The 20000-nt window shown below is 40.9% G+C and overlaps 1 protein-coding gene across 2 annotated transcripts in view; it reads right to left on the reverse strand.

The window, feature by feature from the left end:
- Positions 1-4366: 4366 nt before the first annotated feature.
- TXNRD1 (thioredoxin reductase 1) overlaps positions 4367-20000 on the reverse strand; it is a 41535-nt gene continuing 25901 nt past the window's right edge. For both annotated transcript variants that reach the window (XM_030040378.2, XM_041129482.1), the window contains 6 exons: positions 18468-18544; positions 16651-16807; positions 13614-13721; positions 11680-11775; positions 9300-9434; positions 4367-6031 (listed from right to left, as the gene is read on the reverse strand). In XM_030040378.2, the coding sequence (XP_029896238.1) occupies positions 5969-6031; positions 9300-9434; positions 11680-11775; positions 13614-13721; positions 16651-16807; positions 18468-18544 (636 nt within the window). In that variant the 3' untranslated portion in view covers positions 4367-5968. The remainder of the gene's footprint in view (positions 6032-9299; positions 9435-11679; positions 11776-13613; positions 13722-16650; positions 16808-18467; positions 18545-20000) is intronic.

The following is a 20000-nucleotide window of genomic DNA, read 5'->3' on the forward strand; positions in this document are numbered from 1 at the left end:
AGGAGCACAGGAACGAGGTGTAGAAATAGGAACTTTCAGCCCATGTGATCAAGAGCCATCTCTTGCTCCTTGCAAAGCATTGAACCCCCTGTGCCCCCCCAGCAGCCTCAGGCTAGGGAGCAGATTGAGCCCCGAAGGGCAGACATCAGCCTGACTTTAGGGCATCCAGATCCGTGACTCCTGCCAGAGCTCTGGGAGACACACAGTGCTCGCGATTTGCAGGCTGTAAAATCCAGCTTGGCTAAGTTGAGGTGCTTTCTAATTAGAGAAAACACTGCCCTGAGAAAAAGCAAACGCTCATCCAATCAGTATTACCCATCTGACTTCAGCTACTGAAAAGAAACCTCGAGGAATCTCACTTAAGCTATAAATATGCAATCAGCAACAGTTCTGGTGTACAGTGTTGGAGTGACCAATGCCAGTCTAACAGTTTATTGCAAACATAAGCCATTAATTTGAGGTGGTTATTTTTAGCAGCTGTAGAGCTAAGGGAGAAATTATGCTTGCGGAGCCAGGAAAAACACAAACAAGAATGGTGCGAGTCTCTCTGCATCCCCCCTTGCCACTGCCAGCGGAGCGCTGACCTGCCGTCCCCTCTGACGCACACAGCTCTATCATGGCCCCCCCCCTGCACCCCAGGGGAAGTTACTAGAAGTCATGAGCTTTTATTTTCAGATATGCTGGTGGCGTTGGGATGAGCAGGCTCCTCACAAGAAGCAGTTACGCTACAACGCTAAACAGTGTTCACTTACATCGTGCGGTGTCTCTGGCATCTTTCTTCTGTGATGTAGCAACCCCAAAGTGTCACCTAAGGGAAAATTTGCCTGGAGAGACCTTGAGTGTATGTGTGTGTATATGTGTGTGTGTGTGTGTGTGTATATGTATATATATATATACATGTGTGTGTGTGTGTGTATATATATACATAGATAAGAAATGGAGCAGAATCCCCAGAGTGGGAAGACCAACTCTGGGTGAAACTCAAATGCAAATCACTGCTTTTGTTTGCCTCACACCAGACCACGTGGCACATGTGCACATCTCATCACGGGTGGTATTGCCTGTCAATTTAAACTGACATTAAAAGGGAAATCAGATCTTTAGGCTAAATATGTTACCATTTGTTTCTGAAAGCAATAGGCAGAGCTCGATTTACTCTGTACCTAACTTACAGTAAAACCTATTTTCAAGAGAAGAAGTGCTCACTGAGACAAGTACATACAGAAGAAAGAAGCAGCTGGGTTTTAGCAGCAGATTTGTCACTATGCGCCCGGGTCAGCTCCCGGTAAAGTCTAAAGATGAGGACGGACATTTGTCCGGGCCCGTGGTGGCCGGCTGCAGCAGGGGATGGGCTCAGCAGCAGAGGATGCTCCATGGAGGGGCCTGGCCACAGCATGGCCTGCCTGGCAGAAGGCAATCGCGTGATGAGGCACCTGATGGTCAACCAAGGCGGTGGGGCAGGTCAGGAGTCACCGGTGGTCCTGAGCGAGGCCAGTCACACAGCTTTGCTAGGGGAAGGAAAGCTTTCCCTCCCTGTCCCCATATATATCCCCCTGTGTGTGTCAGCTTAATCTGTAATTTTAAGAGGTAAAAACGCTGTGGGAGAACTCCCTTAGACAAGTCTGAAACTAGGAAGATTTCACAGGAAGCGAGAGATAAAAAGGGCAATTGAATGAAAAAGCAATCGTATGCATAAAGTCAAATTCTGCCCAACAGAACACTGGTCAGGAGCATCTGGCGAATAAAAGGGAAACAAACGTATAATATTTCCCCAGCATAAAAAGAAAAACCCCAACAACCCAGCAGAGCTCTGGCTGGAGCACGGGAGCGGAGCAAGAGGGATGGAAACAGGGTCCATGCCGGGGAGGAAGCAAGTCCCCACCACCCGGTGACTCCCCAGGCCCCCGCAGCCGGCACAACCGCTCGCACCCCGAGGTGCGACTCACCCGTCGGCAGCGTCCGGCATCCCCCGGCACGCGGTTTCTGCGGCAAGGTGACCCTTACGGGCAAGCCGGACCCTCGCCAGGTGGGGCCGAGCGAGGCCCGGGAGCCCACGGGCCGTGCCTTTCACACGGTGCGTCAGCAGGATCACCGACATCTCGCCTCGACGGACGCGGCCGTTCCTCCGGGCACGGGCGGTAAATCCTCGGGATCAGGACCGTCCGCCTCCGAGACACGCCTGGCCCCGCGGCCTCGCAGTCCCTCCGAATAAAGCCGTCCCCCCGACCTTCGGCAACAAGGAGCTTACCTTCGGGTTCGGTCACGACGCCCCAGCCCGGTTCAGAGCCGCAGGCTCCCGCGAGGCCCGCACGACGGGCCCGGCCGAAAGGCAGCCCGTCGCCGCCGAGGCCCTCCCGCGTTTCCCAAGCTCGGTGGTCTGTGGGGAGCACTCGCAGCCGCCCCCCCCCCCCCAAGCCCCCCCGCTACCCCTCAACACCGCAGCTGCTGCCCCGCGCCGGGCCTTCGCCCTTCCCCGCCCGCGACCCCCCCCTCCTCACCCCGCGCAACGCCTTCCCACCCTCTCCCACAAACGCCCGAGCCCCCGCTCCGCTCCCGCCTCCCCGCCGGCAGCCCCCGAACCAAAACCCCCTGCTGACACAAACGGTGCCTCCGGGACGGAAATCCTTCAGGAACCTTTTGCCGTTTTGCGCATGCAGAAGGGAGGCTGGTGGTGTGGTAGACCTCTTGCGGGTTTTTTTTCACGTTTAAGTTATCTCAAATAGGCCTTGGCAAGGAAGCGGTCTCACACCATCCCACGCAGAGGGCAACCGAGCAATCAGAAAAGCCAGTCGTCAAAGAGAAAGGGCTTCTGAAACTTCACTCTCGGCAGAGCTGCGATTTTACCACCAACATTTACACCACGTTTTGACCTGAACGGAGTCTACCAAGTCTTAAGTAAAAGATTCAGCCGCGTGGCACCTTCTCCACGCTCTTCCATTGGCACAGCGTGCACCACCAGCACGCAGCCATGGCTCTTCTACAGTCACCCACCAGCTGCCACGTGGCACTGCAGAGCAAGGGACACGCCGCGGGTGGCACGGCCAGAGACACAATTAACAGGCTTTACGAGTGCAGCGTCTTCCCACAAGACACAGCAAGACACCTACCCTACTGTAACACCTCCAGCACCCGTGACATCTTCTGGAGATCCGCCTCGTCCGAAACTGGTCCTGCCCCATCGTATGGCTCTACCACTAGAGAGTCGCCTCTGCTGGGACTCTGGGCAGGCAGCAGGTCTTGAAGGAGGGAAGGCAAGATGCAAGTTGGAATATAAGACTTACAGGAAAGTTAGGATTGCTCCAACAACTCACACCATGGGGAGAGGGGTAAGAGGGGATCAGCTGGGGTGGAGGAGCTTTACAAAAAGAAAAAAAAAAAAAAAAAAAAAAAAAAAAAAAAAAAAGGCAATTCTTGGAGCTGTTAGTGAAACTGTACTAATTCCCTGCTAAAGTGTGTGAAATTTGCTGTCTGCATTTGTATCTGTAATATCTTAGGATGATTCTCACACTCTGGTAAGAGTTCCAAAAAATTGTTAATAACTAATGAATATGAGCTGAATATAAATACCATTCAACTTACTAAATTTTCTAGTATATGCTTCCAAAGCATTACCCAATGTATGTTTAATTTGATAAAAACATTAAATACTTCGCTTTGGCATTTAATACATCCTTATGTGATGTTATAATATATCTCTTAATATATTTCTATCTCATGCACAGATGAAACAGAAATACAGACCTGAAAATGTCTTCCTCCTGGAGAAATAAAAGGAAAAGCCCTACAAAAAAAAGCCTCACAATTTGAAATTTAAAGTAAAAATGAAAGTAATTAAAAACAACAGCTACTGAACTGTAAGCCACTAGTGTTGAAACGCACATTATTAATGATGACATGACCCATAGGAACAGATGTCTGTGGGTCCAACCTTGCAAAGCCAAGCTCAGACATGTCTTTATTCTCTACACTCCAGGATCTGACTTTCCTCCAGACTTCCTTGAAAATGCTGCTATCCATGTGCTTAAATGGAAGTTATTGTTTGCAGAAGGGAAAGTTATGTTTTCAGAAGTTATAGAGATGGCAGCTAGTGCAAATAGCGGAAGGTTGGTTTCCTAATTAATTTCTTATTTTTAAGTCTGTCCTTCTCATAAGTTTAACATGCAAAAAAAATGCACATAAAATAGCCCCAAACCCTGTTTCTCAGAGAAATATCTACCTTCAAAATTCAAGACTGAAACAAATCACAGTAGGGTTTATCAAGGTGCCATCTTCTGGCCTTTCTGGAAAAAAGAGAAAAAAAAAAAAAAAAAAAGGCTTGCTGTCACCTGGTTTCTTTGCTTGGAAGAGGCATCAAAATGAGCATCTGTTTGTGCAAATATTCAATTTATTTAATAAACTGGCCAGAAAAATACCACCATGGACCACTCCTGATACCATACAAAACACATTCAAAAATCCTTCAGTTATGTATGAGTTTATAAAAATAACTTACAACACTATTCTAGAAAACTCAGTAGAAATACATTAATTCGTTACCAGGTAGAAATTTAGGCATAAGGCATTCTGCCCAGACGGCTGGAGAATTTACCCCCTACTCACACCACACTACTAAACTCCCAAGAACCATTTAATAAAAGTAATCCGAACCTTTCTGCTAAAACAGAGGGAAATGAAAAACCAGACCAAAAAACACATTCATTTCCATTACAAAGAGGCATTTTTCCCATTTCTTGATAAATATGTATGCAGTTTATCCAACACAGGAGGAATATTCAAGAATTTGTTATTTTCCATGGAAACCTCCGTTTTAAAAGTATTGTTTTCTTAATTAAATATAAACCAAAGCACACATGGAACTAAATACAGCTTTTAGGCCACATCTACATAGAAGACTTTTTACTATTGGTTTTTGGAGGTTGGGTGAGGGTTTTGTTTGCTTGTTTGTTTGTGTTGTTTGGTTGGTTTTTTTAATTTTACAGGCCCACAAATCTGCAGGAAAGTCTCAATACTGCTGTGTTCAAAGTGGCCAATTTAGACCTGAAACAGTGCAGTGTACAATAGCTCACCTCGAAAAGAAGAATTTATCCAAATTTAATAAAGTTGCACAGAGCTTTTGGAAGTGTAATTCATTCCACATTGGAATTCTGTCAGTTCAAATTGGATTAATTACAATCACGTAAGCTGCAAGATAAAGCTAAGATCATCACATCTGTGTTATATGCATGGTGGTTACTTTCAGGGAAAAAAAAGCAACTTTCTGTATAACAAGGCCTTAATAAAAAGTATTTTCTTTTCTCACTAAGGAGAACATTTTCACAAATAAGTTTCTCTAAACTAAAAAGTCACAACAGAGTCAGTTTGGAAGCCAAGAAATATGTTATTCTAGATGGTACCAAACTTTTTTCCAAGGCTATCTTCTTCCTTATGATCAAACATGTAGATACAATTTCCCCTCCATAGGCACGTGAGCTGGTAAAATGCATGCTCATGAGGAGACCTTGCAATTGCTGTGTTATAACCTAGTACACAGGGGCACTATACAATTATCTGAACTTGTGGTAATTTTCTTGATGTTGGAAGTTCTTTGTTCGAGTAAGAAACTAGAGAGAAATAAAATCAAAATGAAACAGTTGTTGTCCAGCTGTGCTAGCAGTTCTTCCATCACTGCCCACCAGACAATGCAGGCTTCAGGCTATGACTTCATGAAAGCATTCGTTAAATGCCCTGCTAAGCAACAGCTCAATAGTCAATATTCCCATTGCGTTGCTAATTGCCAGCCAATCACCGCAAGTGACCAGCTCCCACAGTGCTCTTCTCCTTAGGATGACGGAATGCCCTGGTTAAGATCTACACATTTCTGCAGATGTCCGAGGATGACTTCTCCCAAAACTTTTCTTCTGAATTGTGCAAGTCAGACACTGCGATGAAAGTCAGTCTCTGGCAATAACAAGAATGGGGGTCTTTAACCTCAGCATCCAGCCTGAAGGATATTTTCACCAGAACGCTTAGTCACAGACAGGGTGGTGAATATCTTAAGAGAAAGAAAAAAAGACGACTTTTAGTAGGGTTAAAATTAATCTTCTTTTCTGGAAGATCAACTTGGGCATAATGCTCAAAACCACAGCCATTTCTTGAAGTAATAAAATAATAATGAAAGCCACACATTTAAAATCCTTGCCACTAAATAGCGCACACGCATACAAATACCCTTTGTTCTCTTCATTTACCTTATGGTCTTCCTTTTACGGTGGAAAAGAAAGAATTAAGGAACTAACATGGCTTTATACCACCTTTTGTCTTAATGCTCCTGTTTTTGCAGTGGGAACGAGCACAGCAATAAAACTCTGGTCTGTACACCTAATGAGTAAGTACCTTTATGGCTCAAAGATAACTTCTTTGTTGGGAAAGTGAAGTTAACCCAAGGCTACAGCATTTGGAGAGAACATAAATTTTTCCTCTGTACCTTCTAGATTATTATAGAAATGTGGAACTGATTGCTGATGTAGGTATTATGCCTGGGATCTGTATCCTCTGTGCAATAGCTAAGAAACACTTAGCAAATCTAGGTTGAAAAAGTCCAATCTTTACTGCTTTCAAGTCACGTCGAAGAAAACAACATATTCAAGAGTAGTTATTGTAAAATTAAAAGGTATCAAAATTTAAGAAGAAAAACTCTACAAAAACTTGTTTAATATTAGAACTTCACTATGCAAATAATTGCATAGTTTTGCATAGATATAATATAGAAAGGAAAAAAGGAAATCAAAACCACTTCTATCTAAATGGTTCAAAGTTGCAATAATTAGCTATCATCAAAGCCATCTCTCAGGAAGAATAAACTTAGCACAGAATGAAGTACATACACATTTCAGTTATGCAAATAACACTGAAGTATCTAAAGATAATGGGGATTTGAAAGCCCTACAGTTCTCTAAGTAGAAGCTTTGCTGCATTAAGGCTGCTAGCAGCTCTTCAGACAACAACATCAATAAATGATAGAGCTCTTCCACTTTCTATAAGCATGTAAGAGCATTACGCGCAAATCACGAAGACAAATGCATGTCTAATATATATGGCGGAAGAACAGCAATATATTTAAACCATAGTGCATGGCTTGAGACAGGGTTTCCAACTCTTCAGTTCTGATCCACAGACTGACAACATATGGGAACCTTCATTTATTACTATTTCACTTCAACAGACAAAGATTAAAAAGTGCAAAATTCATCTGCTTTCTTCTTGGCCTGACTGAAAGCTCTGGGTGTCCTAGCCAGTTCCAAGGGCTGCAGGGACCACACAGCTCCCTAACTCTAGTAAGCTAGCTGGGAGTCATTTGATAATTATTGGAAACATGATGTTGTTTGACAGAACTTGTTAGTTATTCAAGTGAAGACAAAACCTTAGATCCAATAGCTGGAAAGCCATCATTAGCTAACACAAAGAATCATCCCAGCTTTCAGAAGACACTTGCTCGTCATCACAGATGCTCGATTATACACGCCTGTATTTCAAGCAGTGCAGTACAGTCTGGGCTGAGAGGCAATTCTGTGTGAGGCTGAGGTCCTACCAACTCTGTGCTCGCAGTTATTTGTACTTTGCCTTGCAAGAAATTCCATTCAGAACTCATGTTTTCCGCAGAATAAAATGCTGCTTAAATAAGAGAAGTGAAATCCGGCTCTAATTTGTACGCAGTGAGAAATGGGACCCTCAGTCTTACAGTCTTCTTCAAGTTGAATAATACCATGTTTCACAGGAGACTCTCTGAGCAATGAATTAGTACTAATGCCAGTGAAGATGTCAGCATCTGACCCTGCAACACTGTCCCTTTCCTGCTCAAATCAGACTTCATTTTCCTTAGCTATTACGTGGATGTAAGATAAAAATAACACCAATGTTATCCATCATTCTATTCATCCAGGTATGTGCAGTCCTCAAAAATTCCAAACAATATTTGAGCATTTTTTTTTTTAAATCAAAGAGTACCATCTTGCACTTTGATTTTTGTTTACTGCTTAAGAGATTACATTAAGTAACAGGCATAAAAAAAAACCTTTTGAAGACTGGCACTAAAAATGATCGCTGTTCCCTGGAGCTTTTAAATAGTGTATTTCTCCTGAGCCAGTTTCTTCCTCCCCCACTCAAACAAATATGATTATCTGAAATTACCTCCCTAAATTATGTCTAATCATCATTCTATTCAGTTTCAATTTTAGCAGCTCAGATGTCCAGAATAAATTATGACTATCATCCTCTCTTCACACTGCATATGCTAATATCCCACTTGAGTTCAGAGGCTTGAATGACTCCCTCAGAGTTCCCCCTCCACAGGGTCCCTGGTAAGATAAGGACCTGCTACCCCTCTTCAAGGGCTTCCAAGAACGCCGTTAGATGATACTACAGAAAAAAACAGAATCTGTATTGCGGATGCTTTGAAGATGATTCAGATTGCTAGCAGTCCATTCCATTAATGGAGTTCGTATTATATTGCTTATACTGTATCACTCTGGAAACAGAAAACCAGAGAAGCTGACTTCACTTCTGCCAACCAGCATCCTGGTGCACTCTTACAACACTTTGTAGCTAACACAAGCAGGTAAAAACAGATATTCTGTACAAAGACCTACAAAGGTCATAAACAGTTTGCAGGGATCGTCAGCTAATATAAACTGGTCCTAATGCTACTAAAAAAATCAGTGGAGCATCTCTGATTTACAGCTGGGAGGAGCTGTCCCCCATCCGCTAGAGAAAACGAAGCTCTTCATTAAAGAGGAACAGCAAGACATACACAAGAAGAAATGTTTGTGTGGCCTCATGTACTTCACTTCAAAAGTGAAGGCCTATAGAGTAAAGTAGAGATCGTTAAAAGGGCAGAATTTAATAGAAAAATTGTCATGTAGCTGGTCCCTTTCCACTGCACCAGTTTATAAGCCTATTTTCCGTACACATATCTAAAATAGTTAGCTTTGACAACCATTTTAGCAGAAATAGTATTTGAAATCTTCATAAATGGATCTTGGAGCAGGAGGAAAATTCAATACTTCCCAGTAGAGAGCGCACTGGACAAGGGGAGACCATAAACATTTCACAAATGAACACACTAAAAAAAAAAAAACATTATCCCAGATTAAAACTAAATGTTAGATTTCTAAATTTTAAAACCAGATCATTTCCTGTCCTTCCCTCCCCCCTACTTTCCCCCAGATTCAGACCTCTTTAATAGACCTCTGCTATTCAGATTTCCAACACCTTACCCCAGAATGCTACGAAAGCTGGGCTATGAGGTGACTTCATATACAAACCTCTGCACAGACAGGATGAATTCCTATGGTGCTGTCCAGCTGTTCTTTTGTCATCCCACATTTAATAGCAGCTGCAAACCCTTGGGTGACTTCTCCAGCATTTGGACCAAGGACATGGAAACCAATGACTCTCTCCTAAATACCAAAGATAATCAAATGCAAGCAGAGTCATGCATTCAGTTCTCTTTAGACAACACGTAAGGTTTTCTTACTTAGAGTATAAAATTTAATCAGCTCACAAAACACACTAAAAATTAATGTAACCACACAAACATGAACTATCATTAGCACCAACAGATGGGAGATAGTTGGTATAATTTTGTTCTCTCTCTGAAAAGGAAAAGATTCAACTAAGAACTCAAGAATCAGCTTCCTTACAAAGTTTCGTTTGTGCAGGGATCCTCCGTTTACATCAACAGCATACAAACCTAACATATACCGTGATCTATGCTTGACTATTGTGTGTGTCCTAATTGCAAACATGCATTTAAATTTTATTCAGGCAAGCTCTTCCACTCATTCCAGCAGACTGCTCGCCTAAGTAAACATGAGCACCTTGCACAAAGGTTTGCAACATCAGGGCCTATGCTAGGTGGCTACGTGGAGCGTGTCTACTGAAGAACTTTCAGTTTGATAGTTACTTACAGGACAGGGCCACAAGCTAAAGTTCTGGCCAACCAGATGTGGCAAGAAGTGTATTATAACCAAACTGACAACTACTCCTGTTGCAGTGTTCGCTGTCATTGGGAAATAATATACCTAGAGACTGGCAAAACAAACTGAAAGACATCCAGTTACAAGGAAGATACTATGACTTCACACTTCTCACACCTATACTACTGTTCAATTCCAAAATACGTCAAACTGCATATATAACCTCAGCAAACACTTAACAGAACAAGCTGTACTGACTTGACCTGCTTTTCTCAAAGAAAAGCTTGCTTCTCTAAGAAAAGCAAGTCTCCTTTAGCAAATGCCAACTGCTGTGGGCTTTCGGGGCATTAATCAGATTTTGCTGAGCATAGATGTAGCCCAGTTGGGTATCAAAAGTTATCTGCTCCTCCCGCTAAATATCACATATAAGGGAGTGTGGATACTCAGTACACTGAAAGGTTATTTTTCTTTCAGTAAGCCTGAGGGCTGAGATTTACCACAGTGTTTATTTAAATAAAAAAAGCTATAATTAGGTAATAACTAAAATGGAATGATCCTTATTTTCCTTTTAAAATATGGAGATGTGTAAAAATCAAACCATAGTAATGAAACCAAGGTAACTACAGTTACTTACTGAACTATTTTTCATCCACGGTAACTTTAACTCTACCCCTAGATTTTTAAACATGTTCCAAATTTTCAGGACAAGAAATGGAAACAAATTAATGAAACACTTTAAATCACCATTAAGCCTTTTCATTTTCTTAAGTAAGTTTAGATTAGGAACATAACCATGCATTCTAAAACAGCTTCCACACCAGTGCAAAGTCATTCAGAAAGAGGAGATGGGCAAAACCAGACAGGTTTGCAAATTTTACAAAGTTGTGATGTGATGCTTAGAAAGACTGCAGGAAGATAAATCTGTATCTAATGATAAAAGAAAATAGGTAAAATAGATCAAAAAAATTTTTTAGGACTGATAACTCTATGCCACTATCTTAACAGGAATACATTTTAACAGCATATTATTCTTCATAATAATTCATATTATTAAAATGAACTAAATTTTTACTAAACAGATGATGATCATTCAGAGAAGGGCATACCAATTCTTTTAACCAATTAGTAATTTTGTTTGTGCTTCAGCAGGTACTTTGTATTTCCATTGCCAGGAAATTTTATCCTAGTCCAAAGATAATCCTGGCATTATCACCGTAAATGAGATTTGTGCAGGCAAGATACATTAATCCTGTTAGAATGAGCTCAAGAGTTTTATAGACAGATGTGGATTTGCAGAGGTTACAAGTTGTGATGGTTTCTGAGTGACCTCAATTTCAGAGAGAAGAATCTCCCAGAAAAGAATGTCCCAGTTTGGGGAGGGGAAAATTAAGATAAACCGATAAAACTTCTAACCGTTTTTACATGCACTGATTCGCTCACTTTTCAAAGTTAGTCAAACAGTCTTAGAGCTCTCTACTTCTTATTTTACATATATGGAAGAAGTACCATATACTAATAGCAATGGCAGAATTTTCTATTTTACTAAGGGTCATTTTTGTATAAACAAAAGTATTGTATCACTATAAATATTTATTACATTTCAAAGGGTAGAAAAATTTAAATTAATTTTAATTTGTTCAAAATAACTTATTTATAGCTGTGGTATCAATGATCCCTATGATGAACCTATAGCTGCTGTTTCCCCTGGAAGGAAAGATGCACTTACATTATCCTGAATATTGCAAATTATCTTTGCGTAGCATTTGTTGTTGTCTCTGGATGGCACAGTCCATTCCAGTGGCCAGAAATGACTATGGTACACCTGGAAATACAACACAGGTTAAAAAAAATAGTTGTGTAATTTCACAGCAGAGTGCATGATCTTCCAAAAACGGACAGATTATCTTAAATAATGAGCCATGCATGTAGCATTCAGAGTATTTGAAATCAGGGTGAGACTCTTTCCCCTTGATGAATGCCGAAGAAGGAAGCCTCTAGAGAACAAGCACCAGTGTCGTCCAATAATTAAAAAACAAAACAAAACAAAACAAACCCAGAAGCAGCTATAAGTATATTACACTTCCAGGATGCAGTTCACCATGCTCTCATTAAACTAGACAATTACAGGCTTCCCTCACAGAAGGCTGTATTGTGTCTGGGTCTACCTTGAATGAAGACAAGAACATTTCTCAGAGCAGAAAGGGAAGAAATGGCCTCAGAGCCTGGGTTTAGGAGAGATGAGACTATGTATCACTGCAAAATGGAAAGTACATTAAAAAACCAACACATTTTCCTGTCTGCCCCCACCAGCATCACTGGACAGATTCCCAGAGCAGATAAGGCTGCTCGCCCACCTATATAGCACATATCTCAGAAAATGATGGGGTGTTTTGAGGCACAGTTCTACCCAGAGCTCCTGACAGCTCCTATTATAAACTAATCTCAAATTGATTACTATTTGAGATAAAATTTTAATTGATCACAACTCCAGTAAAAATGTTCTTTCACATTAATGGGGTTACAAAGCATTCATAAGCATCACTATCTGAAACTGAAATTTAAGGGGTCTGAATGACAGATGCTACTCAATAATCTTACTGAAGCTTGCAAACGCAAAAGCCAATATGGCAACATGATAAAGAGGTCAGAATAAACCAAATGAGGACTTAGCCAGAACACAAATGCTTCCGGATGCACATTTTAAAAAATGGCTTTGAAAACTGAAAGTATATTTTCCACAAAGAAGGGTCCAGTGTTTCACATGTAACGGCAAGAATTTGACTCAATGACAAAAATTTGACTGGGTATACACAAACATTGTGGGCAGAAAAGAATATAAGCCTTTGCCCTGTAGTAAGGTTAACAGTACTTGACATGCTGCCATTTTGAGTCACATTTACTTCTTTTCTCCACAGTCCAATTCAAAAAAATGTAATTGACAAAGCTAAGAAGGACACAAGTTCTCAACTTCATGAACCACCACCTATCTGCTTATTTCCCCAACTAATGCTCCTCAGGTGATCTTCACGGGACATAAAAGTTCAGTTTATTGTCTGACTCCTGCCCCTCACGCTTTCTGTAATGCGGTCTGTATAGTATTTTGTAAGAACGGCCTTAGGCACTAAGTGCTTACATATGTCTAATTTCACTCTTGACGAGCAATCCCAGTGAATGAAAAGGGATCACTCACGTGAGTAAAATTAAGCACATACCTCTTTGCATAGTCAAAATAAACAGGAAAAACAAGCATAACAACATTTGGCTTTATAAAGTAAAAAACACCGTGGCAAGGAATTTGCCACACTGTAGCTACAAAAAGCTCCACTTTGACATTAAAACCAATGTATTGCTTCCAACACATAACCAGCTTTAATTTATCCTGAAGTATTTGCACACACAAAGAAACCTTTTTTTTTTTTCCTAACCAAATATTCCACCTTCAAGCCCTGTTTGCCAAAAATAGAACATATTTGCAACTAGAGTTATTGGAATTAGGGACTATTTTTATAACATGCCTAGGAACTGCCAAGGAAGACAAAAATGTACCTAGTCACCTCCTGCCCTTACATCAGAACACAGAATGCTGTTTTAATCAACTCTTAACATTATTTTAAATTACAAATTGGGAACTTAAAATGCAGATGAAACTAAGGCATTTACCTCAATGTTTTCCTCCCCAAACTTCTCCACCGCAGCCTCTTCAGAATACCCACAGGCTCCGTACTCCAAAGGAGTGAATACAGTGGTTGGAACATTCACATAGTCACACTGTGTGGCATTCAAAACAAATAACAAAACCACATAACATCAGTAATAAGATCAGCACAATGTGTAAAAATTCAGCAGTCTGAAATTCAGACAGGAAGAAAAGTTGGATTATTCAGAATTCTGAAAGCTACTTTTTTTTTAAATAAATAAAATTGTTTTAAATTAAAGTACAGTTTTGGTGGTGTCCCTCTCAGAGGCATTAACTAGAGCAAGAACAGAAAGACAGTTTAAAGCCACACTGACATTAACATGCATAGATTAAAAGGAAGAGGAAATTCAGTGCCCCGTTTTAAAAATGTACCAGATCAAAGGTCTGGTACATTTTTAAAACAGATAAAAAGTAGACTGTTCAACTGCCTCTACAAAGCATTCTATTTTTAGCTGGGAATGCTGCAAAGACAACACCACCATCAAAACCCATCATCTTTTTTATCAACTGTGGCCTAGGTGATGCCAAAGAACCAAAGATATGAACTACAGCCATTTGGGGGGACAGCAAGAACTAGAGCTGATACTGTGTGCCCAGTCATACCATGAGAGGCAAACACTGACCCCTGACTTCACCAGAGCTTTACAGTGTTCTAGAGGTTCCCTCTCTGGGCAACCTCTGGGCCTGACCCCTCTCACTGTAAAGAAGTTTTTTCTTATGTTTAAATGGAATTTTCCTGTGTTTCAGTTTGAATCCATTGCCTCTTGTGCTTTATACCAATGAAAAGAGTCTGGCTCCATCTTCTTTACTCTCTACCATCAGGTATAAATATACATTGATATAAGAGCCACCCAAGCCATCTCTTCTGCAGGGTATAAAAAATTCCCAGCTGTCTCAGCCTCTCCTCATGTGCCAGATGCTCCAGTCATGGCCCTGTGCTGGACTTGCCCTAGTACTGGGGAGCCCAAAACTGGACACAAAATCCAAACCTGTCTCACCAGAGCCAAGTGGAAGGGAAAAGGTCGCTTTCCTCCACCTGCTGGCAATGCTCTGCCAGGATGCATGTGCGGGATGCAGCCCAGGATGTCACCGGCCTCCTTTGCCACGAGGGTACATTGCTGGCTCACAGTCAGGTTGTCCCCCAGACCCCCTGAGGCTTTCTCTGCACAGCTGCTTTCCAGCTGGTGGGTCCCCAGCCTGTGCTGGTGCATGGGGTTACACCTCCCCAGGTGCAGGACTTTGCACCTCTCCTTGCTGAACTCTGTGAGATTCCGGTCAGCTCATTTCTGCAGCCTGACGAGGTCCCTCTGAGTGACAGCACAAACACCGGTGCATCAGCCACTTCCCCCCAGTTTTGTATCATCTGCAAACTTGCTGTATGTCCACTCTGTCTCATCATCCAGATCATTAATGAACATGTTAAACAGTACTGGACCAAGTATCCAACCCTGTGGCATACCACTAGTGACTGGCCTTCAGCTGGTCTTTGTAATGCCCGTCACAGTCCTTTAAGCCTGGCAGTTCAGACAGTTTTCAATCCACCTCACTGTCCACTTACCTAGCCTGTACTTCATTGGTTTGTCTATGAGAATGTTATGGGAGAGAGTGTCAAAAGTCTTCAGTAGAATCAAAGTAAACAACATCCACTGCTCTCCCATATCCACCCAATTAGTCATTCTGCCACAGCAGATTAGCAGGCTGGTCAGCTCTATTTAATTTCTAGTAATTTTAATTTATAAGGATTTCAACTCCAATTAACTTCCTTTGTGACCAGGGATCAACTAAGATGCTGCTTACTATTCTTTCCCCACCTATCCACAATACTTCATTATGTTTCATACAATCACCCTTTCCAGATTTATTACAACAGCAATGTAAGCCAGGATCCCATCTAAGCAGTTACTCATTTCTTGGATTCACTGAAAGAGATGATGCTTTCTTTGGCACCATAAGGATTTTCATACCTTGAGAGACAGTTATCTGGCATAAAATGTAAATTAAGACGTTCCCATAGTATTGGGGCAAGAAAAAAAATTCTGGCTCCAGCTATGGTTTTCTTAAACTTTGCCTGGCTGATGTAATGACATTATGCACACTGATTCAGGATTCTGTTATCGCAATACCTGCCAACCTAAAATAAACAACTCACTCAAGCTCTAAATCTGGCCGACAACTGAACTTGATATGAATACAGCAGGCTCTAAAACAGAAAAGTCTTTATGCTCATGCCCTATGGTTATGAAGGTGAGACAAGCATCCACGTCAACAGTGCTTGGATAACAGTTCTTTAAAGGCACTCTCCTTTCCTCCTGGTTTAAAGATAAGGTATAAATGAGTACCTGTGTTACTACCTGTGCTACTCCTATTTGGACTATCATAACTTGACTGAAACCTACAATTGCACTAGTATGAAATATAAACACTGAATTGATGAATTCAACTTCTCAGATATAAATATGTGCTGACTTCTCGGCACATTTGATCTTCCTTTGTGTCCATATTCAATTATAAGCAGAACTATGTATTACATTGAAAACATAAGGCTGAGAAGTGAAAAAATTAGTGGAAATAACATTGAAAATGAAGAGCATCACAAATCCCTATTACACTATTTAGGGACCCTAGGTAGGTTTAGTAAACTGCCTATGAATTAGAGTTAAAGCATTTAATGGGATGGGAATGATTGCTGAGTTTTAGGGAAGGCGGTAGAGTTAATAACAAGTTAAATGATCTCAGTTAATTTTATTATCGTTATACTTAGAGAAAAATAAAAACCCTTAATAGGAAAAAAAAGAGACTACTGCTTAATCCATAAGGTATTAATTTCATCCTACACAATTAGCAGAACATATCTGCAGTAATATCTTTCCAAGGGGAAAATTAAAGCAATCATCAAAGCTAATCCTTAAAAGCCTACTGAGTTTTCCATAAGCAAGCAAACTTGCACTCTGCACTTAGAAGTAGAGCAATGACAGTGTTTTGTTGCAACTGGTTCCTTACCTTACTGGTTGCCCCAGCATAAAGCCTTTGAACTAACAATCTTCCTGCCTGGATTGCCACTGGTGTGAGTTCCAGCTTGTCCTGCAGTATATCTCCAACAGCATAGATATACGGCACATTTGTTTGCTCCTCATCATTGACAGGAATTTTTCCCGTTCTGGAATTTGAATTAACGAGAAAAAAAGATCTAAGTGTTCTGCTGTGAAGACTGGAGGTGTAAATAATCTTGCAGGAGTTAGGCCCTTTAGCTTTAAGAGAAAGACACGTTATTTGAAGTATGAGGGAAAGAAGTCATACTCACAATCTTACAATCTTGGGCAAGAATGTAAAGTAGTGCAAATTTGACCAAGACTACAGAATTTACACACTGGATAAGGAGGTAGCCCGTGAAGTTGTGATTAATCTCCTGAATCAATTCTTTGGTGAGGCATAAATCCTTTCCTCAAACACCCTCTACTACCAGCTGAGCTGTGTACTGGCAACCTTGAGAAATGGCAGGAAGGACATTGTCCCACTCAAGCTGTAAGACAAAAGAGTTTCTCCACTACTGAAATTCCAGTCCAGTGACTGAAGCAGTTTCTAGAAACTTACCCTTCAGGCTTCTACACAGAGACAGGTCAAGCTGTTAGATACCCTACCCAAGGGACAGCCAGCAAGCTTTTTGTCTATAAGTGTACTGAGCTAATGGAAGTTTTTAATTATTAATATTTCCTACTTCATTAACAAATGAGATAGTGCAGTAATCACTGCAGGAAACACATGTAACAGGGAAACCTAATCAGACAGGCACAGAAACAGTCACACAGTTACTTGAGGGCCCAGCAGTGATTCCCGTGTTAAAATCCAACTTTCTCAATTTTGTTCTTGTTAACAAATACACAGTTTATGCTAATAATTTTATAGTTCATTCTATTAAGCTAGTAATAGGTGTCCTGATGTCAGAAAGATGTGTACTGTTCTACAAGACAACATGAGTCTGCCAAATTTAAGTGGACTAAAATTTCCACTTATTTAGAACATTGCAACAGTTCCGTCCAGTAACATCAGTCACTGCGTTCGTATAAGCTGCCCTTTGCACTGTTTTTCCCGTAGACTACGAAGTCAAGTTCATGGTCCTGTGGCTTTTCTTCAAAGGGAAGATCGTCTAGGCCCCACATGCCTAGAAGATGTTTTCGTTACCACTATTGAAAATGTTACCAATAGCTCCACTCCCTGGTGCAACGACCTTACTACATTAAACATGAAATGCTCCTCTATAGGACAAATTGTTCTCAAAGGTTGCTCTAAAGCAAGAAATAAACTCCTTCAATACCTAAAACACATCACCAACTCCAACTGTGAGTTTAAGGAACACTACTTTGACCTTGTATTTCAAAATAAACATATAGTAACATTTACATTAAAAACGTAAACAAAACCCACCACACTAAAAGCCTGTATGAACAAACAGATCTCTGCCCCAAGAGGTAGTAGAGATAAAAACAAGGAGATGGGAATAAGAAAGTACAAGGAACAACTGACAGAGCCTAGAAAGCCCCATCACTGGAAGAAGCTGAGACTGACCTGTGAGCCTAGACAGAATGGAATAGACACTTTTGACTCCCAGCATTTAGGAATAGACATTTCAGGATCAAAAAAGCAAATGTGGCAGTACAATGGAGAAAATGCAGCTATCTGCTACATAGTCTCCTGTCCAAGTGTATATAAACAGGAAACAAATTTTTCCTCAAAGCATTTGAATGTCTATGCACTACTACCATTGCAACAGTAGATGACACAAGCTCAGTAGCGAGTGGTATACAGACATCTGTCCTTACTTTTCATTGATCTTCACTCCAACTTTGTCCAAACCAATTTTTCTTGTACATGCATCTCTTCCGATTGCTAGCAACACCTGCAAAACAGCAATGCATGTTACTGATTTTTTACAACCTCAAAAGTGCATTTGAATGTGGCTATCTATTATTTTCATTATATACCAAGGATTAGTATCTAAGGCTTGGTCACATTAAGATGAGTATTTTTGTTACCCATTGTACATTCATAGTGTGTCTTGTCTTGACACACTACCACCATGACCTAACAATACGAGGTTTTAATGATAGGATCAAATACAGCCAAATAGCTTTCCCTGGAAAAATACCCCAAGAGTATTCTAAACAAATCAGTTAGGGTCAGATTCTTTATGTCCTCACATTTTTATACCAAAGTGTTATACCATAACCCTACCAGAGGCAGGTGACTCCAAAATACTCCATAAGGAAAGGGCTCTTTAGGAAGGAAATTCAGATGCTTAGGCAAGTAAAAAGACCATAAAATAATCTTTGTTTAGATCAGAAAATATCATTTACTTATATAGTAAGTACGTACTTTGGCAGTCAAGTCACTGCCAAAGAATATTATTTGTTGAATATTATTTGTTTGAACGTTTGTTCAGAATGATGGACAGAGCACACCCAATTCTTACCCATCCTATCAACTTGGCTACCTTAACAAGCAAAACAAGTTCCAGCCTTTACTAATCACAAAGAAAAGTGCTATGTGCTTTGCAGTCTTGGACAACTCTCCAGGTAAACTACACAATGCTTCTCATACGACAACTAAGAACTGCGCTGAAGGAATCTGAGATCTGCTTCAAGTCTTTCTGATGACCAAGCATGCCAGATCTTCAGAGCTGAAGGTCTTAAAACACATCACACACAGCTCACAGCTTCTATGAGGAGTGACAGCATTTCAGTGAAAGATGTAGTAGCCATAAGAAATCAGAAGTTTCCTTCATGAAAAGACAGCACATTTGCTAGCTAAAAGCTTTCACTACTATGGACCAGGAAAAATAGTATTGCAACACTGTGCAACAGCACTGTTGTTATTGTTAAACTTTCTCATAATATTAGCCCTCAGATGCACTGACGCACATCCTCGTTATGGGATGACTGATAAACTATACAGATAAACGAGGTCACTGGCACACAATATTTGCAGTCTAAAATCCCAGGCTGGCAAATGCTTGTCTATATGCATTCGGTGTAATTCCAAATACTTTATTCACAAGTTTTTTTTTTTTCCTTTCAGCATCAAGGCCTAAGAAAATGAGTGGGGTGAGGGGTGAAGGAAACAGTCAATCAAACATATAATGGCATACCTGCACACTGCAATTTTACTGTTTTAAGTGTGTAATGAAGTTCCCTGACTTGCTACAGGGCATTAGTTGTTTTTGTGAAGATGCTGCGTCAACAACAGGTCTTGAGAAGACATGACACCTATTCGTTTAGTTCTTGCACAGACCATTGTTTTGTGCTAACTCCAGAACATGCTTTAGTTACTATGAAAGCTATTATAAATCATTACTT

The sequence above is a fragment of the Aquila chrysaetos genome, chromosome 17, assembly GCF_900496995.4.
Source record: "Aquila chrysaetos chrysaetos chromosome 17, bAquChr1.4, whole genome shotgun sequence".
NCBI classification, from domain to species: domain Eukaryota; kingdom Metazoa; phylum Chordata; class Aves; order Accipitriformes; family Accipitridae; genus Aquila; species Aquila chrysaetos.